General features: G+C 41.2%; 1 protein-coding gene across 1 annotated transcript in view; it reads right to left on the reverse strand.

Annotated features, from left to right (window-relative positions):
• The window catches only part of LOC111142610 (phosphodiesterase 11A), a 392,040-nt gene that overhangs the window by 179,394 nt on the left and 193,535 nt on the right, over positions 1 to 19,111 (reverse strand). Inside the window, exon 6 of the mRNA XM_022495917.1 lies at positions 12,522 to 12,654. Within this exon, the coding sequence (XP_022351625.1) occupies positions 12,522 to 12,654 (133 nt within the window). The remainder of the gene's footprint in view (positions 1 to 12,521; positions 12,655 to 19,111) is intronic.

The following is a 19,111-nucleotide window of genomic DNA, read 5'->3' on the forward strand; positions in this document are numbered from 1 at the left end:
CCCTTTGGATTTGTAGGTGTTTGCAATCTTTAGATAAGCTATCTAGCTGATCTCCCGCTACCTGAAGTAGTCTCAGCCTGCTACTTCTCCGCCATCTTGACTCCTCCCCCGAATTTTTTTTTATTTTAAGATCATTAAGGCAACCCCCTCCCCCCACCGACTTGTCTATCCGTGGCAATGCCGTTGTTTCTGAAAAGTTAAATAAATCCTGGTTAGTCGATATGACCATACAAAACAGCAAGGGCTGAGAGCATGTATCATCCTCTGCAGGGGCTAAAGGAGAAGAGATGAAGCCCATCAAAGGAAGCACCAGACACCTGAAGAATGAACCCCAAACAGGAGCAAAGAAGGATAACAAAGTAGGAAGGAAAGAATCATCTCTGTTCATCAGATAACCCAGGTCTTCAGATCATATCAGTCAATGGAGCTCAAAAATATCTGTTGGCCTCTTCACCCCAACCAAGTCACCAAACCTCTCTATGTCTCAGTTTTGTTATTGACATTTATCTTGTGCACACCAGAATGTCAACACTGGCTGTCTCCAGATTTTGGCATGATAGCCAATTCTCATCTTTTTTCCTTTGTGCTTTTTCTTATTTTCCAAGTTGTTTTATAGGAATATGTGTGAAAGTATTTCAAAATTTGCAAGGTGTTTTGCAAGTGTAAATATTACATTTACGTTAATGTTGCAAATGTTAATTAACATTAACGTTAACATTGCAAATGTTAATACTGAGAGGAATACCTGCCCCCAAATATCGGCCCCACTGTTCCACAGGGTTCCTGAACATTCTCAGTTCAAAACTCACATCGTTAGAGTCCCAGATGTTAGACCATGTGAGACTAAGCAGCCTTTCTAGAAGGCTATGCTTAAACATATTGTCTGGGAGTGCCTACTTCTTTCCAATTAAAGATGTGTATACCTAAACATTTTGTCTAGCGTCCTCATTGGGTCATTCCAGTACATGCATCTACTTGGAGCCATCAAAATACACTTGTGATGTTTTCCAGCCTCTCAAAGACAGTCAGTGGAAATGTTAAGTGAGTTGGTGGTACTGTAACACTATTCTTTATTTTTCAATGTGTTTCCTTTCCCTACAAATGTAGGTGCAATTTTAGTATATATGTCTGTCTGTCTGTATGTATTTATTTATAAATAAAAGATTTTTTTTTTTTGAGAGAGAGAGTGAGTGAGAGAAAGAGACAGAGTGCATGAGCAGGAGAATGGGCAGGGGCAAAGGGAGAAGGAGAAGCAGACTCCCGATGAGTGCAGAGCCCGAGGACAGGCTCTAACCCAGGACACCAGGGTTATGCCTTGAGCTGAAGGCAGATGGTTAACTGAATGAGCCACCCAGGCGCCCCAGCAATAATTTAAAGCAATACTTTATCTCCCAAATGTCAGTCTACCAAAGAAATGCTGACACTAGGACAAGCTGAGTGTGGAGATGTTTTGATGTCAGTCCCTTGGTTTTTCTGAAACAGTAGAGAGGCAGTTTCTTTTTGCCTACCTTACATACACATAGGCTCAGTCCTAATGGCTTCTAGAACATACATACAAATGATTCCTTAAATTTCTGACAAAGTACTCCTAGAAAATCACTGACCATCGGGCTTAGAACTGAGGCATTGTCTTGACCACCTATGCAGCGAAGTCTGTTCCACTCTGACGACCCTTATTTGTTTCACTGCCCACAGCTATCCCATTTTATACCTTAGTCAAGTCTTAGTAATCCTCCTAACCTTCCTCACCTTCCTGGTCATCTGGAATTGTTCCATCCACTGTCCTGTCTTCAAACCTTACTACCCGGGAGGTATCTCAAACTGGCTTACACTAAGTATCAGCGACTGAGAGGTTGCTGGTAAGCAAATGGTTTTCAGCAGATCCACGGAGCTCTATCACATAATGGTTTCAATTTTGTGCATTTCCTTTGTGACAGCAGCATAGCTGATAGACCAGAAGGCATTACAGGAAACAGACAATGAACTGTCCTGCTGGGCTAGCACTCAGCATCCCAGACTACGGGAGTGCTTGGCTATGAGGCTCTGACAGGCGAAATGGGCATTAATGTGCTAAGTCAAAGGATCTTAGAGCCTGGAGCCCCATTATCCTTAAGTGCTACATGACAAGGGCAAGAACTATTGAGTTGTCTTCAACAGGCCTTAGTAACAACAACAACAAAAAAAACCAGAGAAAGAATTTCATATGGAAAAATTGGAATTGAAGCCTGATAGATTTAGGGTCATGACACCTTAGATTTAACAGTGTAACTTTGGGCATCAGCCACCCATGGCAGAGGAGATCTGGGTGCTGATGGGTTTCCCACGGCTCCTAAATTTCTAACAAATACATACATCACCAAACCATCCGTGCATAAGGCCTGCCCTACTTTTTAGTTATTTTCTGCCATTTCCCCCCAACTCCCCCCACTTGCCGAACCTTTCTTATTTGAATGTTGGGTCCAATTGTTCATTCCTGCTCCAGACAGAGGACAAACTAACTCCATACGTAATGGCTCTGAAAATTCTCTCCATTACCATACAAATGGAGGGAAATCCTAAATTAAGCAATAGAATATTACAGCTTAAAATGACTAAATAATGCCTTGTGCATTAGTGTCTTTGTTTTAAGGTATTCTTTTGAATCTAGTATGAAAAGAAAGGGAGAAAGCTTCACAGATAATGCACTAGAGCGCAACTAATTATTGGGAGTTGAATTCATAAGCACAATGCCAGCTAAAAGCAAGACCAGAATAACTGTTTCAGGGTGACTGTATTTGTAAATAGAATATGCACTCCAAGAAGTCACCTGATACTGCAGCAGCTCATCTGTAAAGGCTTTTTATTCACATGTTGTTGGGACAGTCTCAGGCAAAGAAGGACCCTAGGATAAAATCCAGCAGCACTCTACACTGGCTAGAGCAATAGAGAATAACATCTGAATTCCCCAAAGATATGGCAAGGCAAGTTAATTTACTTAGAAATCTTGCATTATTTCACTTCTGGCTCTGAGTAATAATTTATGGTTTTTAGAGGGCTCACAATTGCCTGGCAGAATATAATTTCACATAAGACATAAAGGGTCTAAAATTTTAAAATAGCTTTAAAATTTTACCTGATTACAAAAATAATACAAATACTTGTGAAATTTTTAAGTAAAAATAAAATCCAAATCTCTAATCCGGTCATCTCTCTAGACAAGGCAACTATTAACAACTTAGTGTAAGTTCTTCTTGATCTTTTCCTACAGATATATAATATGCTCATGCATCAATCTATGATATATTCAACAATATATATGTTCATAAATAACATAGATAAAATATTAAACAACACTGAACAATAATGACTATTAAGTACTAAACATTGTTCCACTTATTGGGGAGATATCAGTGAGCAAAACAGACAAAATCCTCACCTTCACTGAGCTTACATTTTAGTGAAAGAAGACAGATGGCAAAAATAAAAAAAAAATAAATACAGAAATAGATTACATATTAGAAAGTGTTAGGAATTATAGAGAAAAAAATAGGGCAGGGTAAAGGGGATTTAATAGCAAGGTTGTTAGGCCTTACTACCAGGTAACATTTGAAAGATGACTTTAAAAGAAGTGAGGATTTGATCAGAATCCTAGAGGAGAACATAGGCAGTAACCTCTTCGATATCAGCCACAGCAACTTCTTTCAAGATATGTGCCCAAAGGCAAAGGAAACAAAAGCAAAAATTAACTTTTGGGACTTCATCAAGATCAAAAGCTTCTACACAGCAAAGGAAACAGTCAACAAAACAAAGAGATAACCCACGGAATAGGAGAAGATATTTGCAAATGACAGTACAGACAAAAGGTTGATATCCAGGATCTATAAAGAACTCCTCAAACTCAACACACACAAAACAGATAATAATGTCAAAAAATGGGCAGAAGATATGAACAGACACTTCTCCAATGAAGACATACAAATGGCTATCAGACACATGAAAAAATGTTCATCATCACTAGCCATCAGGGAAATTAAAATTAAAACCACATTGAGATACCACCTTATACCAGTTAGAATGGTCAAAATTAGCAAGACAGGAAACAACGTGTGTTGGAGAGGATGTGGAGAAAGGGGAGCCCTCTTACACTGTTGGTGGGAATGCAAGTTGGTGCAGCCACTTTGGAGAACAGTGTGGAGATTCCTTAAGAAATTAAAAATAGAGCTTCCCTGTGACCCTGCAATTGCACTACTGGGTATTTACCCCAAAGATACAGATGTAGTGAAAAGAAGGGCCATCTGTACCCCCAATGTTTATAGCAGCAATGGCCACAGTCGCCAAACTGTGGAAAGAACCAAGATGCCCTTCGAACCAAGATGCCCTTCAATGGACGAATGAATAAGGAAGATGTGGTCCATATACACTATGGAGTATTATGCCTCCATCAGAAAGGATGAATACCCAACTTTTGTAGCAACATGAACGGGACTGGAAGAGATTATGCTGAGTGAAATAAGTCAAGCAGAGAGAGTCAATTATCATATGGTTTCACTTATTTGTGGAGCATAACAAATAACATGGAGGACATGAGGAGATGGAGAGGAGAAGGGAGTTGAGGGAAATTGGAAGGCGAGATGAACCATGAAAGACTATGGACTCTGAAAAACAATCTGAGGGTTTTGAAGGGGCGGGGGGTGGGAGGTTGGGGGAGTCAGGTGGTGGGTATTATGGAGGGCACGTATTGCATGGAGCACTGGGTGTGGTGCATAAACAACGAATTCTGTTACGCTGAAAATAAATAAAAAGAAAAAAAAGAAGTGAGGATTTGAACTATGGAGATATTGGGGGAAAAGTATTTCAGATGAAGGAATAGCCAGTGCAAAGGCCTTGAGGTAGGTGTGTGAGCAGTATGTTCTAGGAATAACAAAACAACCAGTGTGGCTGGAGAAGTAGGAGTCAGGGCTGGGGTCAGTTAATGAGGTGCCAGATTGTGTAGGGCATTGTAAACCTCTGAAAGGATTGTGAGTTTGGCTTTTCCTATAGTGATGACATAAGGAGACTTTGAAGAGTTTGTGAGCAGAGTTGTGATATGATGACCTAAAATATAAAAGCATCTGGCTATTACATCGAGAACAGAGTGTAGAGGGGCAGAGATAAAGAAGTTATGGCCATGAAATAGCCCAGATATGGGGGTAGCTTGGACTGGATGGTAGGAGTTGAGCGATGAGAAGTGGTCAGATTCTGGATAAATTTCACAGGTAGAGCCACCTGGACTTCCTGATGAGTTAGACATGCAACATGAGAGAATGATGCCTATAAAATTTTGTCATGAGCATCAGGAATGATTGAGTTGCCTTAATAGAGATAGGGAAACAGAGAGAGAAGTAGGCTTGGGAAAAGAAAAGTTGTGAGCTGTTTTAGACATGTTAGGTTTGAGGGGTCTATCAGAAAAATATGTGTATATATGTACATATATCATTCCATTCATACTTCTATACATTATTCTATATGTACTCCTTTGTGGCTTTTTTTCTTGTGGACATTCTTCCATAGTAGGACATATGGAAGGTCTTATGGGATAGAAATACTTTGTGTGGATGCAAATGTAGTCATTATTATAGTGTGGTAGGCAGAATTCTAAAGATGGCTTCTAAGATTCCCACTTCCCACACTCCATTTTGTACAAGTCTGGTAGAATCCTCTCCCCTTGAGTGTGGGCAGGACTCATAATTATGACAGGATCATCAATTCCTTGATTAGGTTATGTTATGTGGCAGAGGTATGGGATAGCCACTCTTGTGATTATGTAAGTCACTCCTGACATCCTATAAGCCTTTGTCACAGCCGACTGCATCACATTCTCCTGATGGCTTTGTGCAAGTGAGCTGCCATGTTGTCATAGGGCCATATGGCTAGTCCCTAAGGGCAATCTCTAAGAGCTGAGAGAGACCTTTTGGCAGCAGTCATTAAGAAAAGGGAAACCTCAGTCTACAACCGCAAGGAACTCAATTCTGCCATCACCCGAACAAGCTTTGAAAAGTGCCAAAATCCACATGAGAATGTCACCTAGCCAACACCTTGATTTTAGCCTTGTGTGACCCTGGAGTGGAGAACCCAGCTATGCAGTGCCCAGTTTTCTGACCTACAGAAACTGTGAGATAAGAAATGGATGTTTGTCTTATGCTGCTGAATTTGTGGTGTCTCATTATGCAGCAATAGAAAATTGATACACACGGTGTTCTGTCAGTATCTTCAGGAGCCAAGCACGGGCACCCTCTTCCCAAGGAGCAAATGATGGGTAAGACTATAAAACCCACCTACATGGTAACCTGTGAACATGAGTGCTTCTTGAGCCACAATAAATAAATATAATCAGGTATCTCTTTTCTCTCTTCCATCCTTTTCATAGAAGATGTAACAGAGTCTTTTAACAGAATGAACATACCGTGATCTTCATAAGGTCACAGAATTTAGAGCTCAGAAATTTAGTTCTGCTCTGTGAGTATCTTATATAACCATTCTGTCATGATTTTCTACCCATAAGCCAAGGAGTTTGGCCTTGAAACCATGCAGGCCATCAAGCCCAGCAGGTGCCGCTCCTCAGAGTCAACTCAAACAGGCAGACAGAAGGCAAGTAATCACTGCGGCTTGCCCTCCAAGTTGCCCTCCTCCCCACAAGGAGGGAACTCCATTAAACATTTAATACAGTCACAAAGAGAATACCCAGCAGGTAGACAACTATGATTACTTGCCCTATAGCCTTCACAGCAAGCTCTAGGCAGCACCTGGGATGGGCTTTCTATCACATGAAACACTTCCCTTTGTAGTTTCTATTAAAAGGAAGACCAACAGTTTCAAAACTGAGGTTTCAAAGTAAGGATCATTCTCTTGCTGCATATCTTTGGGCAGAGCTTGTGAGGACTTCCCAGAAGTGATTATAAGGTAGGAAAGACACCAAAATTGGAAATCCAGTTTCCACCTTAGCTGTACAGCTATTTACAGCTGTAAAGCTTGGCAGAGTAAATTCTCTCTTATTAACAGAAAATAGCCACTGGCATCATGAATCTCCCAATTGACAAACTTCCTGTGTTCATCTAAACTGGGGAAGAAACTACCAAATGCACAAGAGAAGATGTATTGGGGTTGGTGCCCAGCTGGCGACCTGAAGACTGCACAAGATGGTTCTCTGGGCAAGTCATTCATGGTGGTTGCAGGACGATTTCATTCATGGAGAAGGGAACATCTCCCTGTGCAGTACCAATGATCAGGACAGCCCGTTTGGGTTCAATAGGAACAAAAATTAAACTACTATTGTGTTAAGCCATGGAGATTCTGGAGTTTATCTATTGCCTTAACTGATACTGTGATTTGAATGTGGGGAATGGGGTTGCATTTGAAATATACCAGAGTAATCAATTTTTCAGCTATACATTTTAAAGACTGGTGGGTTGTTTGCACTTGGACAGTGTGGCTGGCTGACTCCAGAAATTTGATCATCCTTAGTGTGCCTTGGTAATCTGGCCCCTGGATGTCTGGCCATTCTTGTGAAGAGCCAAGTCTGCATTTTGCTGGCTCCTTGAGGAGAGGATATGGTGACCATCTCTCTACCGTAGCCCAAGGCCACAGGACATGCATCCAGCCTCACCACCTCTGCAACTAACATCTGTTACTGTTCCTCCTCTGAGAAGACAAGGAGAGACCTGGTTGACTTGAAGACCTACAGGTTATCAGATTAGTGCCACCATCTCTTCTTTACTGTCAACAAACAATCACCCCTAACTCCCCTTTTTGGCTAGCAACTTTCCCCTTCCTTCCCTACTGTGTCTGGGGATGAAGAGAATTGAAGCTGGTTTGTCTATAATCAAGGTCTGCTGGTCTGCTGCTCTGTGTAAAGATCCCTCATTTTAGAGAAAAAGACCTGCTTCTGCCAACCTGCTCCCACCCCAAAAGAAGAAAGTAGTCCTTTTTTTAAAAGATTTATTTATTTATTTATTTGACAGAGAGAGAGAGAGAGAGAGAGAGAGAGATCACAAGCAGGCAGAGAAGCAGGCAGAGAGAGAGGAGGAAGCAGGCTCCCCGCCGAGCAGAGAGCTGGATGTGGGGCTTGATCCCAGGACCCTGGGATCATGACCTGAGCCAAAGGCAGAGGCTTTAACCCACTGAGCCACCCAGGTGCCCCAGAAAGTAGTCCTTAATCAGACAAATATCTTCATTGATATTTATATAGAACTGCATCATTTATAAACTGTATATAATTTCACATGTTACAATGTATATGCAAGTAGTATGCCTAAAATGACACAGCAGGTGAGTGGAGCAGACAGGACAAAGAGGTAGGTCTGCTGGCCAACATTCATGTGCCTTTGCAGATAGAGGGAAGATGGAAATGGTGATTCCATTGCCCAGGCAACTCCTTTGCAGCTGGTTCTTATAGGAGACCAGTCAGGAAATTAAATTAGGAATCAGAAAGTCCAGTCTGTTCTATGCCCTATCTCAAGGAAGCTGTGTGGTCTTAAGCAAGTCAGTCTGTTTCCTCATCTGTAAAGAAATCTCTAATATTCCTATTAACTGAAAGTTGACACATCTATAATATTAAATCCCAGAATAAGACCAATCCATTTTGGGGGGTTCTATCCTAGGACACTACATTGTCTGATGAATTGGGGTCCTTTTTCATGTTCAGTAAAGAGAATTCAAGTTGCCAGAATTAGCCATTAAGCTATTGAGAAATTTAGGATAGATACCAACATTCAGGAAAATGTATTTCTGGCAAATTTAAGTTCATTATATAGACTTATGTTGAGAAAATCTATAGGAAAAATAGGAGATGCTTTGAAAGGGATTACCCATGATACCATTCTGCAGATTATCATTCTTGTTAACCAGCTTCAAACTATTCAGGGAAGTCAGTGAGTGTAGAGAACCAAAAAGCAAGCACTTTTTCCAGTGGAGAGAACTCTGGAAGATACTCCATTAATCCTGGATTAAAAAATTATTTCCCTATATTCTACCAGTAATAAATAACTACTCAATTATGATTACCAATAAAAATTATGGGTCCATAGCTGACCAAGAAGAGAGAACTCAAACATTTGCAGGGAGACAACACAGTTCTAAAGGTTACCTTCTACCTCTAGGATGATTCCAGAATTATTTTTAGTGCAAGAACAAAGCAATTGCATTTTGTCATGACATTTTTTTTTTATCTTGAGGAAAACACTTAAAACATTAATAAAAAATATTATCTGAAATGGTTGTTTTTATCTTATGATCTACACCATCTTACATCAGGCTTCATGGGGAGAAGGTTGGAGCCTCTTAGCCTCTTGGCATCGTGGCTTAGGCTGGAGTCTCATTCATTATTAACATAAACAGTTGATACCTGTCCCTGAGGCAAAATATACTTGAGAAGGGAGGAAGCCTAAGCAGATAATTTTGCTTTTTCTGGTGTAATACATAACACACACACACACACACACACACACACACACAAACACACACACATACCCCACAACACACACACACATTCGTAGGACATGTCTACTAAATGCTTGCAGGAATACTCTCACCTCCATCTACATGGATTAATTCCTTACCAATTTTTTCCCTTACCATGAGAAGGGAAATATAAATAATTTGATATTTTAAATTTATAAATTTATATATAAATATATAACAATTTTTATATAACTTTACATATAAATTTTAAATTTATAATTTTAAATTCCAATACAATGCAAAGAAACCATGTAAAAATCAAATATGATGCATCTTCAGATTTGCATTTGAAATTCAGTATTAGGTATGTGGCAGATTGAAAGCATTTTAGGTGAAAGACCAAGAAATAATGTTGGTAGAAGTACATGCTTTATTTTATCAGAGGGAAGAAAGTGATTTCACGAAATAGTCACTGCTTAACCTACCATAGTTTACTGTCTTCAGGCATCGTTGCCTCTACTGGATAAAAGCACGACATTTTTGGGTCCAATCCCACCGAAGTAACTGTTGCATTTCTGCTCAAGAGTCCACACTGTTCTTTTTATAGATCGGTGGAGCATGCTGCTTTATTGGAATAGACTATAAGTGCAGAGAAAAATGTAAAATGGCTGTATCACTCACTAATCAGGAAGAGATGTGGCAAGAGTCTGAAGACACAAGGAGATGGCATATCCAACATCACTGAATTGTATGAGCAAGAAATATTCTTGAGATATGAATTGTGCTTGCTACATGTGCTGTTTTCCATTTAAAAAAAAAAAAAGAACAATGACTGGACAAGAATTTTTCCTTCCCTGATGAAGGCGAAGATGTTGCTAGCCTATGACCCAGCCTGTCAGACTCCAAGGTATAGACACTGGTCCTTCGCAGTTATGTATGTGACAGCCAAACATGGAACCCAAATGTCCATCAACAGCATAGTGGATAAAAAAAAGGCAAGTCTTCTTCATACAGTGGGATACTTGGCACAGGGAAAATAAATGAATGAGTTGCAAATTCAAATGACTCAGGAACATATGTCGAATGAAAAAGCAAGCCATAGAAGAATACATACAGTATAATTTAATGTATATAAAGTTCAGAGGCATGCAAGATATGATGATCTATTTGGCATAGATTCAGACATATGCAATGAAACTATACAGAAAAACAAAAGAATGTTAAATTCAAGTTAGGATAGGTTTACCTGTGCAGGCAAAGTTAAGGGGAAGGGATTAGGAAAGATCAGTATAAGGATTCACAAGTAATAGTCATGTTATTGTCTTAAACTGGGTAGTGGGTGCTCACTGCCTTGTGTTTTGTTATATCTTTACATATGGCTTAATAACCAACGTTTTTAAATGGCCTAATTTGTTGATTCTTTCTTTTTCCCAGAATTTGACTTCAAGGTACAAAGCTAAGAGCAGAATAACAGCAATCCATACCAAACTTAGTGCTAAAATTTGGGAAAGAACTCAACCATGACCCCCTGACATCTAATCTAATATGAAGACTTGGCAACAAATGATTTTTCTGCATAGCAAGACTTTCAGTTTTGTTTAGCTATTACTGATGTCAGTAATAGGATACTGAGACCATTCCTTCATAAAGCTGTGTGTTTAGATATCTGTTCTTCAGGATTCTTTCTCTAAAAGCAAGGAAGAAAGAAACACAGCAAAACACAAAACTTTGTCATATCAGTCCCAACCCAATCATATTTGTAAAGCAAACAAATATTGACCTCTATCAATCATTTCGGCTCTGCCAATCACAGAACAAAGGTGGTGGTATTTTCCCACAAAGAAGGACAACTAAAGAAGCTTTCGACTGGGTACTTTCCCAAGGAAGGTTAAGTCAAAACTTAGAAATAATGCATCAGAACTGAAGAGAGCTAGAGGGTGGTCAAGTTTGGGACAGCCAAGGGAGCACGCTGCAGAGACACCCAACCCAGACTGGGAGTTTGTGAAAGGATTTGCAAGGTAGGAGCCGCTGAGCTCCATGCTCAAGAATTAATAGAAACTGCTGGGGGACATAGCCTGGGGGAAGAAAGCTCCAGGCAGCTACTGAGAGGTGGTGAGTTTTGGGGACTTAAAAATTTCCCTGCAGAGATCTGCAAAGATGACATGACTGAAGTTTGAAGTTAAGTTTAGACTGCAGCCTCCCGCCACATCATGTCCCACCCCAGACATAGGATAGCACAGGGCATACTTAACGTGGCTTTAAAGGTCCTGGAACAATGTGGCTCCTGCTTCCACTTACAGCCTTATCTACCTGGTGCTTTTGGCAGCATGAACTCATCTCAGCTCTCCAGACCCTCAGCCCCCATGCTCTCTCAGCCTTGCCTGGAACACATCTCCTCACCTGCCTTGCAAAAAAGCTCCTGCTACTCATTAAATCTTAGCTTGGGAATCTAGAATTGAAGACGTGTAATTTATTGAAAACACACACACACACACACACACACAGGTATTTTATAAATTCATGTAAATTTATCTCTATGATCCTGTAGATACTTAGAATTTAAACATCTGCAAGTCAGAATCTATATTGCTTTAATATATTCTGCATATAGCACAATGTGCCTACAAAATTAACATTAAACAATAACACAAACCCATTTACCATTTCTCAGGAGTAATTTTAAAAGACATGGTAGTTGTTCTAGAATCTATTAGGAAATAACTATGTTATATATACATTTTTATTGATAACTATTTCATAGTTTAACATAAATTATGTTTAATATAAAATGTTCATGAGTTAAGATATAGGTACTTGTATATGGGTACATTTACTACAAAATGTACCCAATTGTAAAACAGCATCAAACTAATACAGAACAGATAGCCATTTTGCCATGGATCAGAGTAGAGAGGAGGTTTTTCTGGTACTCTACAGTAGGCAATGCTAAAAATCTGATCACAGGGGAAAGATGCAAGAAGAAAAAAATTGCCTGTAAACTCAGGGCTTGCTGTGGTTCTATACGATGTCCCTCTTTTGCTTCAACCCCAAACCATCACCAGGGTGACAAGTGAACCTTAAGACTGCACCCATAGAATTCCTCTTACCCCGGCATCAAAGCGAGGATCCTGGTAGGCATCGCTGATGTTCACGGGAAGGCCTGTGGAAGCCACGAGCTCAGCAACACTGTTATTTATGAGCCAGTCGGAATATGATGATTTCTCCACGCTTTCTTTGAAACTATCAAAACCAAAGCAGGCAGTCAGAAAATAGAGAAGCGTAAGTTTGCTTGAAAGCAAATCTCATAAAACTATACTCATAGTGGGATCATCTTTCCCCTTTAAGAAGGGATAAGTGACTTGAGTCACAAAAAAGTGAGGTAATTATCTGTAACTCCTTCAAAAAGACTTACCTGATATAGTGTAAAATAATCAGACCCATGGGAAGAAATGATAGATTCTCTAGGATCCAGAGAACAACTCTAGGTTGTATTTAGGCCAAAGCAAACAGACATAAAGTAATGAAGTAATGACCGAAATTGATAAGAGGATGCTAACACCATGGGATAATACATTCCACGGACCTCCCCAGCCCACACCCCTTAACTGAGCAGAATGGATGTTTGACAAAGGGAAATATTAAGCCCCAGAATGAGGAAAAATCAGGAAATAAATTAGGAGTTTACAAATTTTTTTTAAATTAACATACAAGTTTACAAAATTTTAAAGGCAGCAAAAGAGCAGATCTTGACCATGTGCAATCTAGTAATTACGTAACTATTTTTGTAGTATGTCTCAGAGTTTCTTAACAAAAACGTATTTCTTACTTACAAAATCTTACTGAAAAACCCCTTTTAATTTTACTGACCCCTAACCTTAACCATTTAAATTATATTCACATTTGATTTGAACAGGAATTTTATGCAAAATGGTTTTGTGAGCTTTCCCTTGTATCACGTTTGCTACAATCATCGAATTTACAGAAAGGGCGTGAGAATTAGTTAAGACTCCCTATTCCCTCCCTCCGTTCCACCACCTCTACCCCAAGTACAAACTGAACACTGCCAGGAGCTACGGAAATGCAAAACTGAGTACTGTTCTTGTGGAGGATGTGAGGTTTGTGGTGTGGCAGGTGATAACTGAAATTACATAAATGAATACAAGTCTACTGGGGCGATGTTTTCCAAACCCCAGGACACGTGAGTGAGTGTACCACAGCCAGAAGAGTGAGAACTCTATTGACTTTTTAATTTAAACTGCTGTATACATAAGGAAGGCACTAAACACTGTCACTAGTCATTGTTACCCTGTAACCACGTGCTGCGGTGTGGAATTTGTGCCATCTGGAGGATGTGGGGCACAGAGACGACCCCGGATGCACGAAGAGGTGGGAAGCAGAGGCATTCTTTAGCACCATCCGTAGACGTCATCCGGAATGACTGTGTCTGTGTCTGGTGAGTGTAACATTTACTTGTGATACTATTCATCCCTTCTTGCCTAATAAACACCACTAACACATCTACTTATTCGCTCTGGATCTCTGGCTCAGAAGCGGAAGTTTTGCTAAAAAGTGGAGTCGTGTATTTCTCAGATGGTGCCTAAATCAAAGAAGTAAGAAGACAGAGGACTTCAAAGATAAGATGGCACCTTTCTTTTCTACGACAAACAAAGGGACATCAACAAAGCCCATGTTTTATTTTCTCTGCTACATTATATCTGTGAGAAGGGACATTTTGTGTTGTGCTGCCACGGAAGTGAAATAGAGGAGGAAACATGATAATGCACCTGATAGGAGATTTCAGCTTGACGAAGCCATTTCTAAATTCATAAATAGTATGATTGAGCGCTGCTCCTTTCTTTCTTTTTTTTTTTTTTAAGATTTATTTATTTATTTGACAGACAGAGATCACAAGTAGGCAGAGAGGCAGACAGAGAGAGAGGAGGAAGCAGGTTCCCCGCTGAGCAGAGAGCCTGATGTGGGACTCGATCCCAGGACCCCGAGATCATGACCTGAGCTGAAGGCAGCGGCTTAACCCACTGAGCCACCCAGGCACCGGCACTGCTCCTTTCTTGCAGCGATGAATCAGTCTGTCAACTCGCTCTGCGCCGTCTGTGTACTTTATTCTATTCTGCAATTCTTAGAAAGTGTTGCGTGATAAAACAGCGTGGAAAATGCTGAACTAGAGAGTGCTGGGCAGGGAGGAGGGAAGAATCCAAGGGAAGAAATGGTTGGGGCAGGGAGAGGTGAAGGGCCAGGGGTGAACACCCTAAGGAAGGAACCAGTTTCATCAAAAAGCCTGAAAACCTGGGAGCTGGGTCTTTCAAGCGGGCACATGTTCAGCAAGGGGAGACTGGGGCTAGTGAGGAGGAGAGCGCCAAGGGAGGAGGAAACAGTAGGACTAGAGACACAAAGGGAAAAGAGCACAGGGAGTGTTCTTGGAACACTGTGCAATCCTCTTTGGTGGGAGCATGGTCCAAGTGGTAGGGAACGGGCATGAAAAGAAGATCAGGGCTTACAGGGGGCAGCTTTGACCAAGGGGCTGAAACGTTAGTCACAGGGGATGGGGAGCTGTTGGGAGTGACATGATTGGAGCTATGACTTCAGGAAGCTCAATCCAGGGACAGGGAGCAAGAAAAACTGGCTAAGAGAGATGAAGGGGAGACCAGCCAAGTCGTGCAGGTGGGAGGTGACGGTGCCGGTCCCCCAGGAGGTCCTGCATTAGACTCTGCGGGGCTGGGTGGGCAGCTGGTGAGGTGTGGCTTACGTTTTGTTCCTGCACGCCCATGGCACTATTAGAAATGACTTGTTCTGAGAAGCAGAAGATGAGGAAAGATAACAGACATTTTGTAAACCTGGAACACCTTATTCATCGTTGAAAACCCAGGAACAAAACCCGTATCAAGCCTTTAGGACTGAAAATACTGTAGAGCTGGGATTGTCTTCAGGGAGAATACAATGGATGAGATCATCCAGGGAGCGAGTACGGAGGGAAATCTGTATCTGAGGGAAGAAAGACCAAGAAAAGCAGTAATAAGGGGGGAGGAGATAGAGAAGAAAGAAAAAAGGGAAAGCAAATTTATCCTCACCCAAGGCAGACCAAGGGTCTGTCTTGATGCTTTACCTAATTTGTTTCATTTTCACATAAATCCTATGAGGGGGGTACAATTTTCTACATTTTATAGATCAGAAAACTGAGGCTCAGAGATGCTAAGTAATTTTCCCAAGTGGAGATAGAACTTTCGGCTAAGGGTGACTGCAGAGCCCCATATTTTTTTTTTAATATTTTATTTATTTATTTGACAGGCAAAGATCACATGTAGGCCGAGAGGCAGGCAGAGAGAGAGGAAAGGAAGAAGGCTCCCTGCTGGGCAGAGAGCCCGATGTGGGGCTCCATTCCAGGACGCTGGGATCATGACCTGAGCCGAAGGCAGAGGCTTTAACCCACTGAGCCACCCAGGTGCCCCCAGAGCCCCATATTATTCTGCTTATCCTGTAGCCTCTCAGGGAAGGAAGTCAATGAGTAGAAGCAGAGCAAGAACAGTAGGGTCTCACCTAAAGAAAAGAAGGGAGTGACAGTCCACATCACAGAGAGTTTCAGGGAGACACTGCAGATCATAAACACTGCAGCCGAAGACTGCTCACAGTCAAAGAAAGAGGGAGGAAAAGACATTGATCTTGATCATCCAGTTGTAGGTCCTTACTTACAAAATTCTCAAGAAGATGATGATGAAAACACTTACGGAGCAGGGGCTCCTGGAAGAGTCATTTTAAATCTAAACATGCTTAGAATGGGTTGAGTTCAGGCTGCGTATGTATTGCAATCAGTCTAAAATAGTAAGACAACGTAAGACAGTTAGCTCTGTACAAGGCACTGCACGTAAGCACAGTTGAGGTGGTTTCTAGAAAGTATAAACTATGCTCTCTCCCCTCACAGGGGTTGCCACCTTGATGGGGAGGTGAGAAATACACATACTGACACTTACACAATGAACACTTGAAGGGCCCAGTTCAAATTTCAAGTGAAAAATGTGTCACGTGGCTATGTTGCCTAGTTACCAAGTTCAACTCTACCAGATCAGGAATGCTAAAGAAGTGCAGGGAGGAAGCAGCCAACTGTGGCCTGGCCGTTCTCACAGGGGTACGGCTGCAGAGGGGAGGGGAGATTTTAGGGACCCTACAGCTTCAACAGTGCAAGCAGGTGTTCTGAAAACCAGCTCTCCATTTCTTCAGTTTCATGGTGCATGGGTACATAAACCAAGGCCCAGCGTGACAGAATGTCCAGAGAGACAGTCAGGAAGGATGACTGTCACTCTGAGCATTCATATCACATTCCGGCTTTTGCACCAATTCAACCTTACAAATCTTAAAATTTTACTGTAATGCAGAATTATGATGTTGAGTTAGAGCTCTCCAAGACCTTTTTTAAAAAAAAAAAAAAAAAGATTTTATTTATTTGACAAACAGAGAGAGGGAGCATGAGCAGGGGGAGAGGGAGAGGGAGAAGCAGACTCCCCACTGAGCAGGAAGCCTGATATGAGGCTTAATTGCAGGACCCTGGCATCATGACCTGAGCTGAAGATAGATGCTTAACTTACTGAGCTACACAGGTGCCCTGTTTTCCCATTTTATTTATTTATTTATTTATTTGAGAGAGAGCGGGAGATAGAGAGAATGAGTGAGAGAGAGAGAGCCTGAGAGGGAGAAGGGTCAGAGGCAGAAGCAGGCTCCCTGCTGAGCAGGGAGCCCAATGTTGGGCTTGATCCTGGGATCATGACCTGCACTTAAAGGCTTAACAGACTGAGACACCCAGGTGCCCCCTAAAACCTTGTTTTTTTTTCAAAAGGATAATTTTGTCTTTTGAAAAAGACCATGAATTTTGTAGTCAAATATAACTGATTCAAATACCTATTTTGCCACTTCCTCGCAAAGTGATCTCAGACAAGTTAGTTACACTTCATCTGTAAAGTAAGTATAATACTAGTACTTATTGTGCAGATTAAGGTAAGAATTTATACAAGTGCTTAACATATTTTCTAGTCTACAGTAAACAGTTTTTAAAAGTATCTACATTTTAACACCCTCTAAAGTCAATTCTGACTGTGACAGTAGCCTTTTACATTTTCACAATGAAGTATTGTGAATTCAACCACAAAGGAAAGGGCCCAAATTATTTCTGTTTCTTGAGGGACACATCTGGCTTAAAGGAACAGTTCTTTCCTTAAGCTCCTATAAGTCAACTCCTTCTGATTGGTGAGAGCTCTTTTATTCCGTGTGGCTTCCTCTCTTTTGATTGCTGTTAGAGCAGAACATATTAAGATCATAGACATAGCCATGTGGGTTATGCAGGTCCTGCCCTGCATGGGGGTGCCCTGTAAAAGGAACCAATAGGGGCTGAAATCTAGTCTAGTTGTGCATTTTGACTTAGAGCTGCATCCGTCTAGAGGGAGTACTTTTTCTATTCTCACAGAGACACTGTATGTGCTGGCAATGGCCCTGTTCCAATCTCTCTGACAAATGGACATCTAATATCAAATTGAATGTCTTTAGTGACAGGGAACTCATTACCTACCAAAATATTCCATTCCATTTTGTGGCCACTCAGCTTACTTCCTAATAATCATCCTTTGCTCCCAGTCCCATGGGATCTCATTAGCTGACAGCACTTGATATAGTTGGCAATAATTAACATGTTCCCCATAGTCTTCCACCTAAGATCATTCTTTTCTAACAAGCTCTAATTTCTCCAGCGACTCCTCCTCCGGCATGCCTTCCTTATTCTCACTATCCCAGTCCTCCATGTAGTCCTGCTAATTAATAGTCCTCTTGATCATGACAGCATTCCAGAATAGTCTTCTCCATGGGGTCTGAGCAGGATGGAGGTGGGATGACCATCACCTTTGCTCTAGATCTTGTTCCTACCAGAAAAGTCAGGGTTGATAGTTTCTAACAGGTCTTGTTTTTTTAATAGGTTGTTGGAAGTTTAAATTAATATCCAAAATTGAATTAGTCAACTTTCTAGAGCCCCCCACATCTGACCAGAGATATCAAATCCAGCACTAAGATCTTCAGTTTGGGCCAGAACCAAGATAAGGAGAGTTACTGCAGTTTGGAAACACATCAATATTGATTACTCTGTAGTTTGTGGGTGCAAATGAGATCATGTCATTCAGTGGCTCTTAGCTGCCACGTGCGTAACTGCAAAACCACAGACACCTCCAAGTCCTCTCCCCACCCGTAGTCTCTAGGGAAACTTATTCTTTCATTCAAGGCCCCTTGTCAAAGCCGTGGAAACCAATAGGAGACCAGACACTTGAGGGTACTTAAGTTTCATGGGGCAAAGGAAGAATCCTCTCCCCCACACTCTGCATTGTATTTTGGCCCCTAGGTTGGGGTCCCTAGGTCATATTGTTTATGTATACGCTGTCACAAGTTTCCTCATTAAATAGCCCATTTGGCTTCTCCCATACCCTTCTCTGTTATACGCAGGGAATAAGGGTGGGCTGGCCCTTCTTTCAGCAAAAAGAAAAAGACACCTACTGATCATCTCATGCAAGTGGATGTCTGGTGTGAGTGTTTCTGGGTTTGTGTTTATTTTCCCAAGACACTTACTGTACACCAGTGCACCACAGAGAGAGAAAAATGGCTTATAATTCTATACAACATTCAGTGTTTATTGAAAATCAGAAGTTTTGAGAAA

Source organism: Enhydra lutris, unplaced genomic scaffold (genome assembly GCF_002288905.1).
Source record: "Enhydra lutris kenyoni isolate GAN:26980312 unplaced genomic scaffold, ASM228890v2 scaffoldscaffold1, whole genome shotgun sequence".
NCBI lineage: Eukaryota > Metazoa > Chordata > Mammalia > Carnivora > Mustelidae > Enhydra > Enhydra lutris.